Source organism: Mytilus edulis, chromosome 11 (genome assembly GCF_963676685.1).
Source record: "Mytilus edulis chromosome 11, xbMytEdul2.2, whole genome shotgun sequence".
NCBI lineage: Eukaryota > Metazoa > Mollusca > Bivalvia > Mytilida > Mytilidae > Mytilus > Mytilus edulis.
The window spans coordinates 80013962-80033900 of NC_092354.1; the positions used below are offsets into that span (position 1 = coordinate 80013962).

General features: G+C 31.9%; 1 protein-coding gene across 1 annotated transcript in view; it reads left to right on the plus strand.

Moving 5' to 3' along the window:
- LOC139494639 (uncharacterized) overlaps nucleotides 1–15075 on the plus strand; it is a 43274-nt gene extending 28199 nt beyond the window's left edge. The window contains exons 12-17 of the mRNA XM_071282799.1: nucleotides 1400–1503; nucleotides 4357–5586; nucleotides 8332–8362; nucleotides 10679–10968; nucleotides 12138–12165; nucleotides 13977–15075. Of these exons, the coding sequence (XP_071138900.1) occupies nucleotides 1400–1503; nucleotides 4357–5586; nucleotides 8332–8362; nucleotides 10679–10968; nucleotides 12138–12165; nucleotides 13977–14263 (1970 nt within the window). The 3' untranslated portion in view covers nucleotides 14264–15075. The remainder of the gene's footprint in view (nucleotides 1–1399; nucleotides 1504–4356; nucleotides 5587–8331; nucleotides 8363–10678; nucleotides 10969–12137; nucleotides 12166–13976) is intronic.
- The last annotated feature ends 4864 nt before the right edge of the window (nucleotides 15076–19939 follow it).

The window sequence follows — 19939 nt, forward strand, 5'->3', positions numbered from 1 at the left end:
AAAGTTAGATAATTTCCCCCCTGATTGGTTTTAAACAGATAGTAGTCAAAATTGATTAATATATCATTTGTGCAGAATAGACTAAGTGACAGATTCGGGGGAGGGGGTAAAAAGGGAAGAGGATAACTGAGTAGTGTCGTCATATATTTGTCGTTGATACAGACAAAACATCTATCATGTCAAAATCATGATACAGAAGGAAATTTCAATATGCACGATCAGAACACACGAAAACATTCTTACGGAATAGAGAAAAATGGCCGATAGAATTACAGATTACGGAACTACAGAATACGGCAAAATAAAACACCCTCCCCACTACCCTTTTCCCCTTATCAAGACCCTCATATATCATTGTGACTGATAGTTTTGTTTGTTCTATTATACATTTTTTATTTTCAAAAAGAATATTTTACAAGGTGTTGTTAATAAATGAAATGGACAATATAATATGCCATGCCTTCTCAAAAGGCGTACATTGTACTTATATTTTCTCTTCCTGACGGTGCAATATGATATTTAACTCAAAGCAGTTTTACTACTTGCATAATTGTTAAATGGTATTAAATTCTGTATCAAATTTATATTAATATTTTTAAAAAGTATCATATCTTCAATATTGAAAACGGATTAAAGTTATTTACTGTCTTTCAAATTGATATAAGGCAGCAACCATTTGATGTTTCGGGATTTTTTTCCGTACAAACTTTTAGCATTATATATAGTGGCAGCTTAGGGTGAAACAAACATTTTTTTTTCTCAGTGTCAAAAACAAATTATATTTGTTCTCCAAAAACTGAGAACATTCGGTTTTTTACGTGTTTTTGTTTGTTTGTTGGTAGCTCTGTTTCACTTTAATAAATAATTGACTTACAATTGTCACATGGTGTCTTCTTATGTCGTCTGAATACATAATGAATGTTATTGATCCTTAATAAGTGTTTATTTGGCATGCCGTACACGACAGAAGTGCGGACGTGAAAAAGCACTCTTCACGTAAACGTCAACGAAGATTGATCAAGATTACATAATAATAAAGAAACAAGTCGGCAAGAAGGGGGGCACAAAAGTCAATCTTTTAGCAAAGAGTTCACGCTATTTTATTTTAAAGTTTACCTTGAACTACTGTGTCTTTTTCGAAGATTTCATCATTATCATAAGTGGACAAATATTACCTGTGAATGACATAGTTCGAAATGAAAGATTTTTCTGCAATACTCAATAAGGCTGCACATATGTGATTATTTGTGTTTCAATATGTCACAATATAAGGTTGTACGTACAACTTAACGTCTATTGAAGACTGAAATATCAAATCAGCAGTATTATAGCGTGGCTTCCTCCTTCATGAGCAATATACATTGTAACATGCTTGTAATGAATAACAAAATATTTTCAGATATAATTAAACATTGGATTGACTCAGTTTTGACCTACATTGAAGATACTGAAGATATTATGCCAATGATTATGTTTGCTGCAACACACAGGGACCAGTGCAAGGTAACTTTGCAATAATTAACATACATAAGCAACTCGACAGGTGTAGTTGTCGAAGATCCTCCATCCTGAACAATAGATATGTTTAAGGTGTCTTTTAGTTGCAATCGATTTTATGTTGTACTGTTAAAATACTGTCCCAGGTTAGAGGAGGGTTGGGGCCCGCTAACATGTGTAAACCCGCAACATCCTACATGTAGGTGCCTGTCCAAAGTCAAGAGCCTGTTATTTAGTGATTGTCATTTGTTTATGTGTTACATATTTGTATTTCGTTCATTTTTTGTACATACATTAGGCCGTTAGTTTTCTCATTTTAATTGTTTTACATTGTTTTTTCGGGGCCTTTTATAACTGACTCTTTAGTATGGGCTTTGCCCCTTGTTGAAGGCCGTACGGTGACCTATAGTTGTTGATTTCTGTGTCATTTTGGTCTCTTGTGGAAATTTGTTATTGACAATCATACCACATCTTCCTTTTTTCATTATTGTTTAAATTTAGAAACAGTTTAAAGGGACCAATATACAGGATAATTTTAAAAAAGTTTATTCACAAAACAGTTTACACGTTTGATGAAAATAGGTTTTGATAAACATTCGTGTGTTAAACAATGTTTAAAGTAAGACGTAAGCCTCTTTTAGTCCATTCAACTGTTATAAACTATTATCGGCTTATATTCTTTACATATTATATTTTGAATAAAACGTTAAAACATCCTGCTTCAACTGGTACCAATCAGTACTGCGTATACTATACGCTCACATTCAATAAGATCAGATCATTGTTTAGCTTGTTCAGTGGTTGTTATGCACCTATACGCATAAAAACAGTACTGAGAGAACTGTGAACGACATGTCAGAACAAAATACTGAAATATTTACTATGACTGAATACTTCATTGTTCAGATTTATCAGATGATGTTAATTTCAAAATGACTGTTTTCTATTGAAAATGGTTAACTGGCGTTAGAGAAGGTTAAACAAGCCAGTTTATTCTATATAAATAGTTTAATCCCGTGTTTATATGCTTTAATATTTCAGTAAAATGAAAGTATGTTTTTTATAGATATTTTATAAACAACTTATAGCATGGAGCTTCGTGATAATTGATAATTTTTAAATTAAAAACACGTGTTAGATTTTGTTAGAGGTCAAAAAGAGACAAATAATACTAGAATGACAGTCAAACTAATAAGTCGAAAATATACTGACACGGCCATGGTAAAAAAAGAAAAAAAAAACGCAAAACTAATAGTACACAAAACGCATTATGGAAAACTAAGGACTGGTCAAACGAATCCCGTTAAAAAATGAAGGTGATATCAGGTTCTCCGAAATAGTAAGCAAATTTTGCTCCACAGGTGACAACCCGGTAATTATTCGGTAGGTCGTATTTTGAAAAGGGGACGTGAGTTATTTACGACAATAGGCACACATTGACTTTCATATAAGTAACTAATATTCCATAACAGTCAACCGACTCGTGATGGCGTCCGTAAAACTTAAGAAAGTATATACATGTGGATCTTATTGATTTTGTTGAAAATTCCGCCGGTAACAATGCCATATATCTTAACTGTTTTAAGCATAAATTTGCAACTCTCATTCAACCGGCATTTTTTTCTCGAGAATCCTGAAATGGAGAGTAACTCACCGAAAAGAATAATTTGAGTACACATTTGTAAGTTCAGACGTGTTTGAGTTGCCTTTTTGTCATGAAAACTGGTATAAGTAAACCATTTATAGTTAATACATTATCTTTTTTTTTACATCGATGCTTCAAAGTGATCTTATTACATTTACAAATATCACTATACTAAAATAATAAGATATATGGGCCAAGATAATGCCTTTCAAATTAGTCATGACAATATAGTTGTTATTTTTTTTTGGACTGAAAACATTGACGGCACATGCTTAAGTTAAATAATTGTTTCTGTGTAATTTCTAGGTTCATTTGTTTCTATAATCAACAACAACTGGGTCTATGACACTGCTGGTGAATTTTTCATTTCTCGGGGGTATCACAAGTATAGTAGTTAACAATTTTGTGTTGACATGAGTTTTCATTGATATGGTCATAACTATTCATTAGCTGTTAACCAAACTTTATATTTTTGAATCACTAAGGCTATTCTACCTGAGAAATATATTATCTAAGCTGTATTTAGCATAACATTAAAGAACTTTTGGTTCTCAATACTCTTCAACATCGTACTGTATTTTTTTTTTTTAACTGTTTTTGGTTCGAGCGTTACTGGTGAGGTTTTTTTTGTAGATGAAACGCGCGTCGGACGCAAACTCAAAACGTCAATCCTGGTATCTATGATGAGTTTATTTTATTCAATCTCTAAAATATGTTGCCCTGCCCTTTAAATCATATTTACTTGTTTACGGACTTTCAAAATTCCTGCTGCCACCAAGCAATCCATAGATTTAAGTTGACTAAATCCATATAAGTACAATAAAGAAGGTGTTATAATGTCATTAGTTTATACAGGAATGTAGACATTGTCTTCTTTAATTTGAAATCAATGAGGGTTTACCCGTGATATTTTGTTTTAAATGCGTATAGTTTTGTTTTATAATAAAACTTAAAACATTTTCAGAATACATATATTGTCTGTCGGCTTCATAGATATGTCAAAATCATAGAAACTAATAATGTGATTGTAAAAACTATAAACAATTAAATGTAACCTTTAAAAACTCGACACAAACATGCAAGACGTAGTATAGATGGATCTGTATATTCGAAATGTATAGCAATTAATTTATCTTTCCCATCGCAACATAGCTGTTAGTAACTTGCAGCATATTACATTTTTTTTGTTATCTGAGCATTCTTTTCATTATTAGGAAGATACTGATAAGATGAGAAATTGTTTCATTAAGGATATCAAATCTATGTTCTCCAACTATGACAACAAAGAACATCTACATCTTGAAACGGTATATTTCATAAACGGAATAGATAAACACGACGCAGAAATACAAAGAATGACGGATCAAGTGGTCCAGTTTGCAGTGGAACAAACATCATGGGGACAGCGGCGACCTATGCAATGGGTTCCATTAGAGCTACAAATCTCCAATATGAGAATGAAGAATATAAACATCATAACAAAGGCAGACCTACTCAATGTCAATCAGCTTAATAACGACCTTGCACTAGAAGGACGTCAGTTGAACGACTTCTTGTTAGTCCAGCACTCCCTTGGTAAGCTGATGTTTTACAATTTGCCTGGGTTAGACAACTTCATCATCATTCATCCACCTGCATTGGTTAACATATTGAGGTCATTCGTGACAGATGAGAAGTTCTTTCCAGATGAACCAAATCTTAAGACAATTTTGCTAAAAATGACAACGACAGGGAAAATATCCAAAACAGAACTTTTAAAGCTTTGGGAACAGCACCAATTTCACCAATACATGCAAGATGAATCCATTAAAGAATTTGTTGTACAGCTTCTCATGCATTTGGATATTCTGGTAATACCAAAGGCGTCAAAACAAACCAATGTTTACCTGGTACCATGCATGATCAAGTCAACAAGACCATCTCATTTCAATTCGACTGAAAATCAAGAAGGAAAGACGATATGCTTGAGGTATACAATAGCGCGACATTCTATTCCAACTTCATTGGCCTACAAAATAATTGGAGCATCAATTTGCGCCTGGCCATTGAAATATGAAGATAACAAACCCTGTCTTTACCACAAGGCTGCATTGGTGAATGTAAGTCAGGATATTGAACTGCGAATATGGATTGAAGACAATCATGTTATGGTTGTAATGACAAACGAGCTAGCATTAATACATATTTCGCCAGATGTAGCAGCAAGTGTTCAAGAATGTCTAACGAAGAATCTTGAGTCGTCCCTTCTGTTTCATTATAACAGCTTTGGGAAGCAAATGAAACCGACCAAAGCATCAGAACTATACACAATGGAAGTAGGTATTCCATGCGGACAAGACGTGTGTTACACATCTCTACAAGACGTAATTATGCAAGACAAATGGATATGTGAAAAGGAAAAGAATCATGACACAAGATATTTACGCTATTGGACATTTAATAAGGTAATTTAATTTATTTCTTTCGGTGACCAAAATTTTAAACTATTTTGAACATCATAAGTCATTGACTTGTTTTATCTTTTAACATTGTATCGCTTCAATTAGTTACATACGTTAAAACTTTGCAACACAAATATAAAGTGATATTAAAGGTAATTTCGACATGTTTATTACGTCGTACCGACGCTAGAAGAGTCCTATCAGCAATTGTGACAAGTTTATCATGCTTATATCGGCATATACTTTTATCAAATGAATAAAATCAATTATGATTGGTTTCAACATTTTGTTTTGTCACATTTGATTTAATAACTTCACATCAAATATAAAAAAATAACTTAGTAAGCCCTAGGATTTGATTATATCCATCGATACAACTGATACCAAATATATAGAACAGCCTCATTAAGTGCAATGTAGAGGTAGAAGAACAATAGTCGTTACCATACATTTAGTTGACAATGCTTATTCATGTTATTTGCAGATGATAATGTCTAATAGCATTGTTTATATTAGGTCTTTGGTAGATTGTTGTCCCAACGGCAATCATACATATTTTCCAAATGTTAGTTGACCTTTTACGATTGAAATGAATACTAAAGTTGATTAGATGAACAGCAATCGATATATTTTATAATCGTTGAGGATATTGCAGTAATCATTCTTTATTCATGTTTTGGAAAATGTTTGTAACTTCGGAATTACTGCAAGAATTTTTTCTTTTTTTTTAGTTTTAGTATAATATAATAGGTATGAAGAGTAACTTCTTTTAAAATGACAGTTTAAGGACTTTGGATCACTTGAAAATCCTAGTAAATAGTTATCAAATGTACGCGAATTATAATTTAATACCCCAACGCGCGTTTAGTCTACAAAAGACTAATCAGTAACGCTCAGATAAAAATAGTGATTAAGCCAAACAAGTTGAAATTTGAAGAGCATTGAGGACCCAAAATTCCAAAAAGTTATGACAAATATGGCTAAGGTAATCTATTCCAAGGATACAAAACAATCCTTAGTTTTTGAAAAAAATAAAGTTTTGCCAACAGGAAATTTATTAAAATGACCATATAAATAATATTCATGTCAACACCGAAGTGCTGACTACTGGGCTGGTTATACCCTCGTGGGCGAAACGTCCACCAGCAGTGACATCGACCTAGTGGTGTAAATAGTTATCAAATGTACCAGGATTATAATTTACACTCCGACGCGCGTTTCGTCTAAATAAGACTCATCAGTGACGCTCAGATCAAAATAAGAATAAAGCCAAACAAGTACAAAGTTGATGAGCATTGAGGACCCAAAATTCCAAAAAGTTGTGTCAAATATGGCTACTGTAATCTATTCATGGGATAAGCATGATAAGAAAAGCTTTATTTTTCGAAAATGGATCATTTAAAAAATGACATTGAAAGAAGAGGAACTCATCACCATATTCAAATTAAAAAATATTTGTTGTTTACTGCAAAATTTCGGAAACCAGTGCGCTCTAATATAACAACTAAACGGTTGTTGATTTGTTTAGCACAAGACAGAATAAGGTGTAGTGTTTTACATAAAATGACTGCCCACTTATTTGAACTCAAGACAACATACCTTATATATGCTTGAAGTTGCATAATTTAGAATACAAACCAGACAGGGATTTGTGTTAGTGGCGATAGTACTACATGGTACATTTAAGTCAGATAGTGATAATTTAATGCACCGATCAATGACTGGTCCATATAATTAGTTTTCAAAGGTTGATGTATTGTATCACCTTACTCGAAATTAAGTTCGAAAAATATAGACAATAAAATATGAAGCGAGAAATTACTCCAATCTTTGGTTTACTAGCTAGACGAAGTTCACAAAACGCTGCATTGTAAAAATGACACACCACTTACTTGTAAGCTTATTTCTAAAATGAATTTCAAAATATAATTGGTCAAAGGCAACTATTATGTTTACGCATGCGTCTGTCTAATAATATTTTTTCAATTAATCGAAAAAAGTTAACCAAATGGTATTGATGATGATATATCGTTAGACAGAACAAATAACACTAAGTTGTCATATCTTCCTTCGCACTGTTTCCTTGTGAACAAGCACGTTCAATTACGTTTAGATCATCGTGTTTTGGACCTGATGTTAGAGAACATTAAGACGTAATTCTGAAAAATACTTGTAATAGATTCCATTATAATATTTCATTTGAAACTGAATATTTTCAAGTGTCATATATGATATGGTAAAGTTCAATTTTCATGTGGAACGAAATGATACAACATTTTTTCCATATGGTACCAAATTGTTTCTCATGGTACAACATGGTTAATGTTCATGGAACGAAATTGAAAATTCATGGTACGAAATGGAAAATTTGGGTAGGAAATGGTTATACAGTACTTAATGAATGGATACTATAAATTTAAATACATGATTTGTGTCATTGTTCCTGTCATGTTCAAATTGAGTTTTGAAGAAGATTCCAGTGTATCATCTAAAATATACTTTTATTTGAAATATTTGCCAATAGCATCAGCATTAGAGAAGAAAATTTAAAATTGTTTTATAGTATGATTTATTTCTGAAACAAAAGTCGTTACTAACTTTGGTATTTGATACGTTTTCATCTGTGCATTTAAATCACTGCACACGAATACACAGTACATTATAATATTTTTCATGAAAAATACCAACGTATATGAACATGAAAAATGTTTCCCCTAATTTTGTATTATACATTCTTTTCAATTACAGAGTCAAACGACTTGTGGACCTGAGTGTAAAGGTAATTATATTAAAATCATTGTAAGACAGCGTCTCCAGGACAAGTTTATTCAAAAGTGATTTTCTGATATAAACAACTCATCGCGGTGGGGGAGAGGGGGGTATTTAAACTTTAAAGAAGAGTTTTGCTAAAAACCTTATCTGTTAAAATTAAGGCGGGTTCACAGAGTAAATATACGTAAATTAAGTGTATGCAATACCCATCGAAACAAGAAAATGAAGAAATGTACCACGAAATGAGAAAATTTGTCCACTTTGGAAAGCTGGTCTTTGGGATGTATACCACTATATATGAAAATGTAATAAACAAAGACTTGATTTTGAAGATGTATATGTGACAACGTTGTTGTTACTGGAATGTTTGATACCGTGCAACAGGTTCTGTTGCTGAAACTGGCGAAGATACCGAAACGAATGACAGTGACCGAAGACTGGTCCCCTGTCTATTAAACATAAATCCACTGGCGGAACTAACTCACAGACTGGTAGAGCGAATACAAACTAAGACTTTCAGGATGGATTTTTATTTTCACTTTAATGAACGGATGATGTCAGTTCAAAAGGCATTAACTTCAGTCGAAACATTATAAATATAGACAATGTTTACAGGTTGCCAAAAAATTAAGATTACATAATAATAAAGTTGAAAAATTTTACAAACATAAGATTAACACTTTAAAGTAACAATGGACCGTAATTGAAAAACGGATTAATGTCATTGTTATCATACATTTCCTGGACAAGAACTGATAAAACAGATATTGAAAAGAATTATCAATGTACGACATTAACGGATTAAAATAATTATGAAAAGAAATAGTTGTGAAACATAAATTAACACAATCCCTTGCATAGTTTTTCTCACAGTTTTAGATTAAAAAGTGACACGCATGAAAGATCTTTAAGAATGCAAATCAAAGTACATTGTCTGTTGAATTAGAATGAAATTGTCCGAAAGATTAAACAGAAACTATAAATAATATAAGAAACAAGTCCAAATGTCCGAAATAAGAAATACATAAATTAGTGCGATTTTTTCCACGTTTATAGATTTTTTTCCACGTTCACATATAATTCAGCCATGTATACTATTAGTATCATGGACTATGTAATACATATTGTGTATACTTTGCTACTGTAACGCAGTCTTCTGCGCCTGAGTTTTCTTTTATAAATTATGAAATTATAAACTACGAAACTATGAAAATACGGATTCAAGCAATCAGGCGGTCATTAGTAGATCAGAACAACACATAATATTCAACTTATCCTTATTTATAAATATTGCATTAACATATATTCATATGCCTTTGTTTTTCTGGGTTTTTTTTTTTAAATTGAGTTATATTCATATTCCAAAAACAACATGGTCTACACGCAATGAACGTCATAGTTGTAACTTCGGTGGTATTCTGAACATAGCCGATGACCAAAATGAACATAAGTGTTGCGCGCTATGATATTACATACAATCAGGTTGCAATTTAGTTTATTTATGTTTCATTTTTATGGATTATCGACATTAATTAATTTATAAATAGCATTGTCGTTAAAACATGCCACAAAACCAGGTTCAACACACTTTTTTTCATAAAATGCCCTGTACCAAGTCAGGAAAATGGTCATTGTAATATTATAGTTCGTTTCTGTGTGTGTTACATTTTGGTGTTGTGTTTTTGTTGTGTCGTATTTTTCTTATGTTTAATACGTTTCCATCAGTTTTAGTTGGTAACCCGGATTTTTTTTCTCTATCGATTTATGAATTTCGAACAGCGGTAGGCTACTGTTGCCTTTGTTTATCGAATTGTTTTTTAAAGAATTTCGAAACCATAACATCAACATATGTCTGTATTGCAGCATCGAAATACAATAACTCCTAATTAGAATCAAAATAGTTTGAATATATAAAAAAGAAGATGTGGTATGATTGCCAATGAGACAACTATCAACAAAAAAACAAAATGACACAGACATTAACAACTATATGTCACCATACGGCCTTCAACAATGAGCAAAGCCCATACCGCATAGTCAGCTTTGTCATGTTTTAAACTTAATATAACATAGTTAGAAATTGGGCTCGGAATATCAATACCGAACATTGCTTGCGATCTGTGTTTCTTAGTTGTAATAAAAAAATATTTTTGCACATTTCGTGATTAAGTCAATCTTATTTTTCATTTTCTCATAACAAAATATGAAGGTTTTATTTTGCGTGACATATTAAACATACCATGTTTTTCTTCATCGTAACTATATTTTGGGGAGTAAGTTTTTTGATTTCACTAAAATAATGTCAATCACATACTATTGTAAGGTCTCAACAACAACGAAATCAGAACAGAACCGAGTGATAAGCATCTCGTTCGATTAGGAAATCAGATTGGAATCAAGCTATTTGACGAGTTCTTTATCAACTTAAAAATGGATAGGAAAAAATGGGAGAGTATTGAATATACATATGCTGGTCACAGCCCCGAAGGAATCATGTCGATGGCACTGGTCAAATGGAAGGAGTGTAAGTTAGAAAACATGGATGATCCTACTTTGAACGATCTTTCAGAAGCATTGGCGGCAGTTAATTTGGATACGCATGCTATTTGTCAGGTACACAACATATATTAAGTATACCCATCATATCGACAAAACACTGGACTTTTGTAATGGTGATGTATTATTACATAGAAATACATGTTATTGCTTTAGTAAGTTCACAAGTCATGAAAATCACGAGGGAGTAGCTGTGTCAATGAACTTTTCTGTTTAGCTGTTTACCCGTATTCTAAATCATAAGATGACTATGTCGTCATAACTTATATCACTACTGGAACATAATTCCTGATATACTAGGTACACATGCATTCACAATCAATACCATCATTGTTAATTGCAAAACATTTTAAACACAAAACAATAGCCATGCATTATGACTATAACATGTTAGAGTATAATTGAATAGTTTTTCGTAGCTGCATTAATCATGAAGTTATTTTTCGTATCTGTATGTAATTCACTCAATAAGAAGTTGCCAAGTCTTCTGATTTTGAACGAAGATATTTACAAATTAATTATTAGGCGATATTTGCAACTCCCGATCTTACCTAGTATGTAATTAAATACAACAAAGACTTGCAATTATACTGATTGACAATAAAGGCATTGTAATGATTTACAGAAAATGTATTTGCAATCTGGACACATGCACTGTTAAATATGAAGTACACTGTCCAAATCAAATGATACACGTCCATCAGGTGATTCAGGATAACTGGTTTCCGTGTTTACACAGTATTTGCAAACTTAAGGTTTCCATAACAACGCAATGCACATAGATATAAAGTAGCATTCCGGTGTAAAAGATATTTCATTTCCAATATACCGATAGAACAGTTCAGCAGGAATTACAAAATAATATTGACGATAATCAGTTATAGTTGTACCAAATACACTATTCGTATCGATTTTATAGTCATAAAACGTACGTACAGCTAGGGAACAACACGGGTTTACACACAAGAAAAATATAATGTTACCCATCCACAGCGCATGACTTTACCTTTCCTTTTTTTTTTCGTTTGCACACTATATAGTTTTCCATGTAGTATTTTTAGTAGTTGTTTGTCTTTTTGTCTTTTTTTTATTGGTCATACATGACGTAAGTTTTCTTCGGCTTATGACTCAAATTCATACATTTCTCCCCTTTCGCACACTGTTTTAAAGTATTTATTTATCATTTGATTGTAAGTTGTAGTAGTATTTTTTTTGTATTTTCCCAGGTATTCAGGGAAAACACGAAATTACAAGGTAAATAAAACAAATTGAACAGTTAAAGAAAAATGGTGAATTAATGTGCCATTGCTTATTTTCAGTTATTCATATTACAATTTAAATCAGTCATAATAGTTGTTAAACATTCTTTTCACATGTTATATAATATGCAAGTATATATTTTTATGAACAAAAATCAATAGAATGTGTTTAGAAAATCCATTGTATTGAAAACTAGCAAAACCACATTATATATTTAAAAATGATGTAATATACTTTGGATTCCGAAGTATTTATTTTACAACTGATTTATAATAGTAGTCACGTGTTGGTTAGTTGAATGTTCAAATGAATTACAATATTAGTCTCGTGTTGGTTAGTTGAATGTTCAACTGATTTACAATAGTAGTCACGTGTTGGTAAGTTAAATACTCAACTGATTTACAATAGTAGTCAAGTGTTGGTTAGTTGAATGTTCAACTGATTTACAAAATTAGTCAAGTGTTGGTTAGTTGAATGTTCAACTGATTTACAATAGTAGTCTAGTGTTAGTTAGTTTAATGTTCAACTGATTTACAATAGTAGTCACGTGTTGGTTAGTTGAATGCTCAACTGATTTACAATAGTAGTCACGTGTTGGTTAGTTAAATGTTCAACTGATTTACAATAGTAGTCAAGTGTTGGTTAGTTGAATGTTCAACTTATTTGCAATAGTAGTCACGTGTTGGTTAGTTGAATGTTCAACTGATTTACAATAGTAGTCACGTGTTGGTTAGTTGAATGTTCAACTGATTTACAATAGTAGTCAAGTGTTGGTTAGTTATATGTTCAACTGATTTACAATAGTAGTCAAGTGTTGGTTAGTTAAATGTTCAACTGATTTACAATAGTAGTCAAGTATTGGTCAGTTGAATGTTCAACTGATTTACGATAGTAGTCACGTGTTGGTTTGTTGGATGTTCAACTGATTTACAATCGTAGTCACGTGTTGGTTAGTTGAATGTTCATCTGATTTACAATAGTAGTCACGTGTTGGTTAGTTGAATGTTCAACTGATTTACAATAGTAGTCACGTGTTGGTTAGTTGAATGTTCATCTGATTTATTTGTATGTTTGTTAATACGATTGTGGTTTGTCTTAAATAATACTTTTATTGTATAGAAAATGGATTTTAGCAAAAACAACATCCACCTCATATAAACTAAAGTGGATATACGTTGTTTCCTCGTTGGCTATCATCACACAACTCTGTATTTGTTCATAACATGTCACTAAACGTTATACATGCTAATATGAAAAACACTTTATTTTCTTAACTAATAAAACTCTTGGCAATCAGTGCATGTTTCATGACTGTGTTTCATATTTTACGGTTCTAAATTCGAGAAAACATTGAACATAAATTTGTATATTGATACATATATACATTGTTTTGATGCTTTGATGCTTGAAGCATTCAATTACACACATTCGAACATGTGAGACGATTTACTTATCCTCACATCATGTTATCATGTTTTAGTTGTCATGTTTGGTAGAGATAACACAGATATCAAATTGAAAATTTAGAGCAAACAAACTCATTTTTTTACAGCCTGTTGTATATTTACTATTTCCTTTTTCTGATTGTTTTGTTAAGAGGTTATCATGTCACTGGTCAGTTATTTTCTCACCAGTTGACATATTCTGTTTTATGGTTTGATACTTCGTGCTTAATTAAGACACATATTATTTTATTGCCACCATTGTCTTGAAATACTCATATTATGCCTTCTATAAATATACAAAACAGGAAAATATATGATACATGAATACTAAGTTTATGAAAATACACATTTTTCTGTCAGATATCGCAGACTTCAAACTCCTGGAAACCCCGGGAGACGATGTTTTGGAAGAATTATCAAAACAGATTGGAAATTGTGCACTGCAGTTAGGAATAGAACTTGGAGTCAGCTTCCATAAGCTTCAGAGCAGTTTTATCAAGTTTCCAAAAGATTTACCCGGTTTATTAGAAGACATATTGAAAATATGGAAGACAGAATCAAAAGTTCCAACATACCATAGCTTAATGATGGCACTTACACGCGTGGATGGAGGAGGAGTGGGTTATTTACGCAAACTTTTTATTTGATATGAACAATACAAGCACCGCATTGTGATTATGTAATTGAACTGCAGAGTGTTGGATTTTTTCTTTTTATTATATTTGTTAAAAATTATTTTTTGTATTTATTATAGAATATTTTTTATCAATGCATTATATTTTTACATAAGATTGTCTCTGACCATCTACATATAAATAATTATTATCAGAATCGTACTGTTAAGTACACCAATACTTCATACCAGCAAATATTTAAGCAATATTGCCATACATATTGTGCATCTTGCCGAAGAAAAATATTATGACACCTTAAAAATCCATTTACAATATCAGGCAATTCCTTGTTAAACTTATTTTTTCGATTGATTAATGTAGATCTATATCTCTAATATAGAACGCAAGCAAAAACAATATTCGTATAACTTTTAATAGCTAATGCATTCAGTTTTGTTATATTCCATAAAATTATACCTATATAAGTGGTTTGTAAAGTGTATTTGACAAATGGATACCAGTGTTTTAAATACAAAATTCTTCATATTTTTCGGAGTGGAATATACATTTTTTAACGTAATAACATTATAATTGGTTGTTTCATAACTTCGTTAAAACATGTAAAGGATAAATATTACTTTGAAAAAGTTCGTTAGTCGTTTGATTTAGCTTTAATGCGAATCGCAAGAATTTTTTCAGTAAACTAAAACATAATACTGATATCTATCTTCACTATATGTGGAGTTCTAATTATTATTCTACTTGAGTTATATGTACACTTGACAGTCTTTGAATTATGCCTATACTATACTAACATGTATTATCTAGATAAAAGTAATATCAAATCTGTTTTTAATTCTTTTTTTATGACATTGACTTTCATACCGACTGTGGAATGAATACTCTATATTTAGTCCAAATCATTCAAAGAATCCAAACTGTATCGCTTCGCTTGATAACTTCCTTGTGAGCAGCAAACCCTTATAAAGGAAATCGTGGTATAACAAGCAAACCCTTAATATCGTATTAATTTCAGGCGCTGTTAAAATGTTGCTACATAAAAAAGGAAAGATCACAATTTCGAAGACGACTTCATCTTTTTTGTCGTGAAGGTCTATTTGAAATTAGCCGTCAAAGCTAATTTTTAATTCGTCAAGATATGAGACAGACTTAACTGTATCTCCTGTATCCTTTATTTCAAGTTTGAGGGAATCGTTGTGTTCAAAATAGTAACCAACTTTTGAATTATTAAGTGATAGAACATCTTCTTTATAGCGGAAAGTGAAGGTTCAAGATACTTCTAACATCTGTTCTTTCATCCTTAAAATGTTCCTGTATGAAATCAGTCTAATATGTCGGCGATTGGAAGACCACAAATGTTTGTTCAATGACTTATGTTGACAATCATGACATTATGCATCGTGATAAAGTTAGTTGTATAGCATTTGTTGTTTCAATCAGAGTGATGTTTTGTTTACAACGTACGATTGATCCCTCCTTAAAATAAGATACATGCATCTACGTTGGCCAACAAAACAGGACTAATTATTCCAATTTTTTTTATAGTTTGAAATGGATAATACTTGTGTTAGGCGTAGACAAATGAAATGGTTTATTACTATTGCAAGACGAAACAGTTTGAAATTGTATGTACACTAAACGATCTTTGGATTTTTAATAACTATGATCTCTTGTCTCAAAGAATCTCTTGATTGTAATATATTTGATTGCCTGTGCCATAATTTATTATTGTTTTTATATAATTTAACAAAAACCTCATTTTTCAAATATTGGGCTAGATATTGTTCTTATATTTAACACATCACGAACATTGATTGAAGTAATCAGGCATGGGGTGATGCAAATGATCAATTGTAATGCATGGTGATGAATTACATGTTTCAAAGTAATTGCATGTAGTATGTAATGCAGTATTTTTTGCATTACATTGCAATTTAATGCATTACTTTAACACAAAAGCTATGTACTTCCATACATAAGATTGCCATATACGCATTACTTTTTTTTTATAATGTCACTAATTTTGTAAATGTACCAGTCTATTTTACCAGACAAAATGAGTAAATTCTATAACCTCAAGGCTAAGTTTGAGTAGCACTGTCATAGTGTTCTCTGTTCAACAACGGGCAATGTTAATCTAGCATTGTATTTGCTAGCGATTTTTCTATTGAAGACGTTGTTAAGGCTGAAACTAACGTCAATGCAGAATAATAATTGGCAGCTTGATGGATAACAGACATACCTTAATACATAATACTTTGAGTGCTTTGAGTGGGTGTGATTCCACTTAAAGTTTTTTTGTTGGCATTGATAAAAAGTCAGTATTCAAGATCCCAAGGAAGAAACCGAGCCTCTTCATTAATCTTCATATAGAAAGTGGAGTAGTTGCTGCTATTGTGCCCTAACGTTCTACGAATAATACTTGTACACACACATTTACTGTGATCATACAGAGTTACGATTGAGGTTGATGAGCCATAATAACGGCACTCTTCTATATGCAATAATGCATAGTATAATCAATTTGATACAAGGTCATGAGCATGCATGAAATATTTGACATTGGACGTTCAGCAACCAACAATCATATAATCAATCAATCATTTAAAATTCCAGAATATTACAGATAACCAATCCCATATCACTGATAATTGCGTGTGTTTCCCTTTTATAATCCTGGTACCTTTGATAACTATTTTGCTTATTACATACGACTATCTGTTGAGGGTATTTTCCAATACTTTTTATTTATAAATTACACGGTGTCTCTAGTAGTATAGACTTTCCTAACACGAGCGCCAGCAGTAGTATCGACTTCTAGCACGTCTATTAATTTGCAACTGATACAAGGTAATATTTCGAATGTACATATGTACACGGCGTTTATTGTATAATTCGCACAATCAGTTAACGTGAAAAGTGAATGCCCGTTTATTTTTTGAGTGCATGTATAAAATAAACTTTAGCGAACTATGTTTTTTTTTCATCGGATAAGGTCATTTTGTGAATCAATTTGTGATAGTTGCATGCTATGTATTATACTTTTTTCAATAACCAAATAAAATCACAAAAATACTGAACTCAGAGGAAAATTAAATCGGAAAGTCCCTAATCACATGGCAGACTCAAAAGACAAAACACATAAAAAACGAATGGGGAAGAACTGTCATAATCCTGATTTGGTACATGCATTTTCAAATGTAGAAAATGTTGGATTAATCCTGGTTTTATAGCGCTCACACTCTCACTTTGTACAACAATCTCCTCAAATTCCGTTGTATGTACAATGATGCATGAACTAAACAGACTTAATAAATATAATAGTCAAAATATGAGTACAGCAGTCATCCTCGTGTTTCAATTTTAAAAGAAACAGTTTAACAGAACACAAAAGCAAATCAAATTAAAAACACATTCATTGCTTCGTGTGTCTGACGTCAGAAATTTTATACGTCAAATATTTTTGTCGTTCAATGTTTATACCAACAATTTTAAAATTTCACATGGGCAATGTCAGCCTACATCAAAAGTATATACGAATTAATTTTAGAAAATAGACCAAAAAGTCCAAAAGTTATATAGAATTTATAAGAATCCACACATAGTTAATAACACTACGCGATTAAATAATATTTACGTTTGTGGTTCAACGTATTTTCTAATTTATAAAATAAATATAACCTAAAGACATATTGTAGAACATTACATACTGACATGATCTGTTTAAGTAGAGAGTCACGTTATAAAAAACCAAAGAAACACAAAAAGTAGCATATACAATACACCACCAAAAAATGAAAGATAATACAAACACATTGACGGGATGTATAAAAACCGAGCAACGTTAAATGGATATCACAAAAAAAAACAATTCAGCAGTAAAAGTAATATTAATAATAGATCAAAGACAAACATGACAAATGAACAACTATTATAACACATTTTTAAGATGATAATCAACGTCAGTACGCAGAATCTATACAAGACCGTCGTGTATTATTTGTGAAGTTGATACGATATATTTAACAACAAGGTATTGGCACCTTCAGATGAACTATTTTTTAAAAGGATGAGAGGTTCTTTGACTTACCCCTGGTTCATCAACTTTCTGCTCAGACACTGATGACGTTTTACAAAGTCTGAGTAGGAGCTGTAAGCTCCTGACTATCGAATAAGTAAGGCCATGACGTTGTCATTTTATTTTTGATTGATGAGTTGGACTGTCCCTTTGGTATCTTTAGTCCCCCTCTTTGAGAAATGTATATCCCATATCCAGGTGAAGTTGGTATAGTGCTATTAAAGTGGGTGGGGGATTTATAATTTCCAAATTGAAATTGACTCGTTTGTCATATATTCTGTTATTGAGATTACTGTGAAGTCAAATTCAGGAAATAAGTCTAAACATGAGGCGGAGGAAGGCTTGTCTGTTGTTTCTAGCTCTGGCGTATATGTTAATGGAACCCAATCAGAAACGTTTGGATTGTTTATGAAAAGAACATCATCAATATATCTGAAAGTGAAATTAAATAATCTTTTTTCTTTGATTCTCTTGATTTTGAAGATTCTGAAAATAAGAAGAGGTCGGCAAGGAGAGGCTCACTGTGTGTTCCCATAGGAATGCCGAAATTGTTTTGAAAAAGTCTACCTCCAAACTCAACAAATATGTTGTCGATAAGAAACTCCAGCATACTGATCACTTGTTGTTCTGTGTAGCATGTTTTACCTTTTTTGTTTTTCACTATCATATGCCTTATGATAACACAAAGTAATAAATTCATAGCATATTCTACCATTTTTATGTTGACAGGATTTGATTGTAAATTATTTCTTGATGGCGATTTTTCAATTTCACATCGGGAATGGTGATATATGTATACAGGATTGAAAAATCAAAAGTTTTGTTAGAACTAATTTCATAAAAAGACCAATATTTAAAATTATCTAGAAAAGGGATTTAAGATACCAAAGGGACAGTCATGACAATCAAACTCATAAATCGAAAATAAACTGACAATGCCATGGTCAAAAATAAAAAAAGACAAACAGGCAACAATAGCACACATAACATAGAAAACTAAAGAATAAGCAACACGAACCCCATAAAAAAACTAGGGGTGATCTCAGGTGCTCCTGAAAGGTAAGCAGATCCTGTTCCATATGTGACACCTATCGTATTGCTTATGTTATAACAACTCCGGTTAATATGTCTAATTCGGTATGTGACAATCATGATAGGGAAGGGGAATGTAGGTACAACATGAGGAACACATCCGATATCATATGTAACATGGTTATTCCATAACGGTCAACCAACTCGCGATGGCGTCCGTAAATTAACGAAGGGCTGATTTCAACTTCACCAATTGGAACTCTTGATTTAATAGCTTCCTTGTGAGCAAGAAAATCATTATAGGAAAAGCACGGGAATTAGAATTTTTAAGAATCAACATATGATTAATATCACTACGTGAGTAATCAGTTTCACAGTATTTCTGAAGACCCTCTTTCACTGCAAACATAAGTTTAGTCAATCAATCTAATGGACAATTATTTAGTAAAACATGAAGATGAGCCAGCAATAATACCACTAACACCACCAATTATACCTCCAGCACCAATAATACCTTCTCCTCCAAGTAAGACATCGTAATTTTTGTTGGTTACCCACCATGGCAATAAGGAACAGCA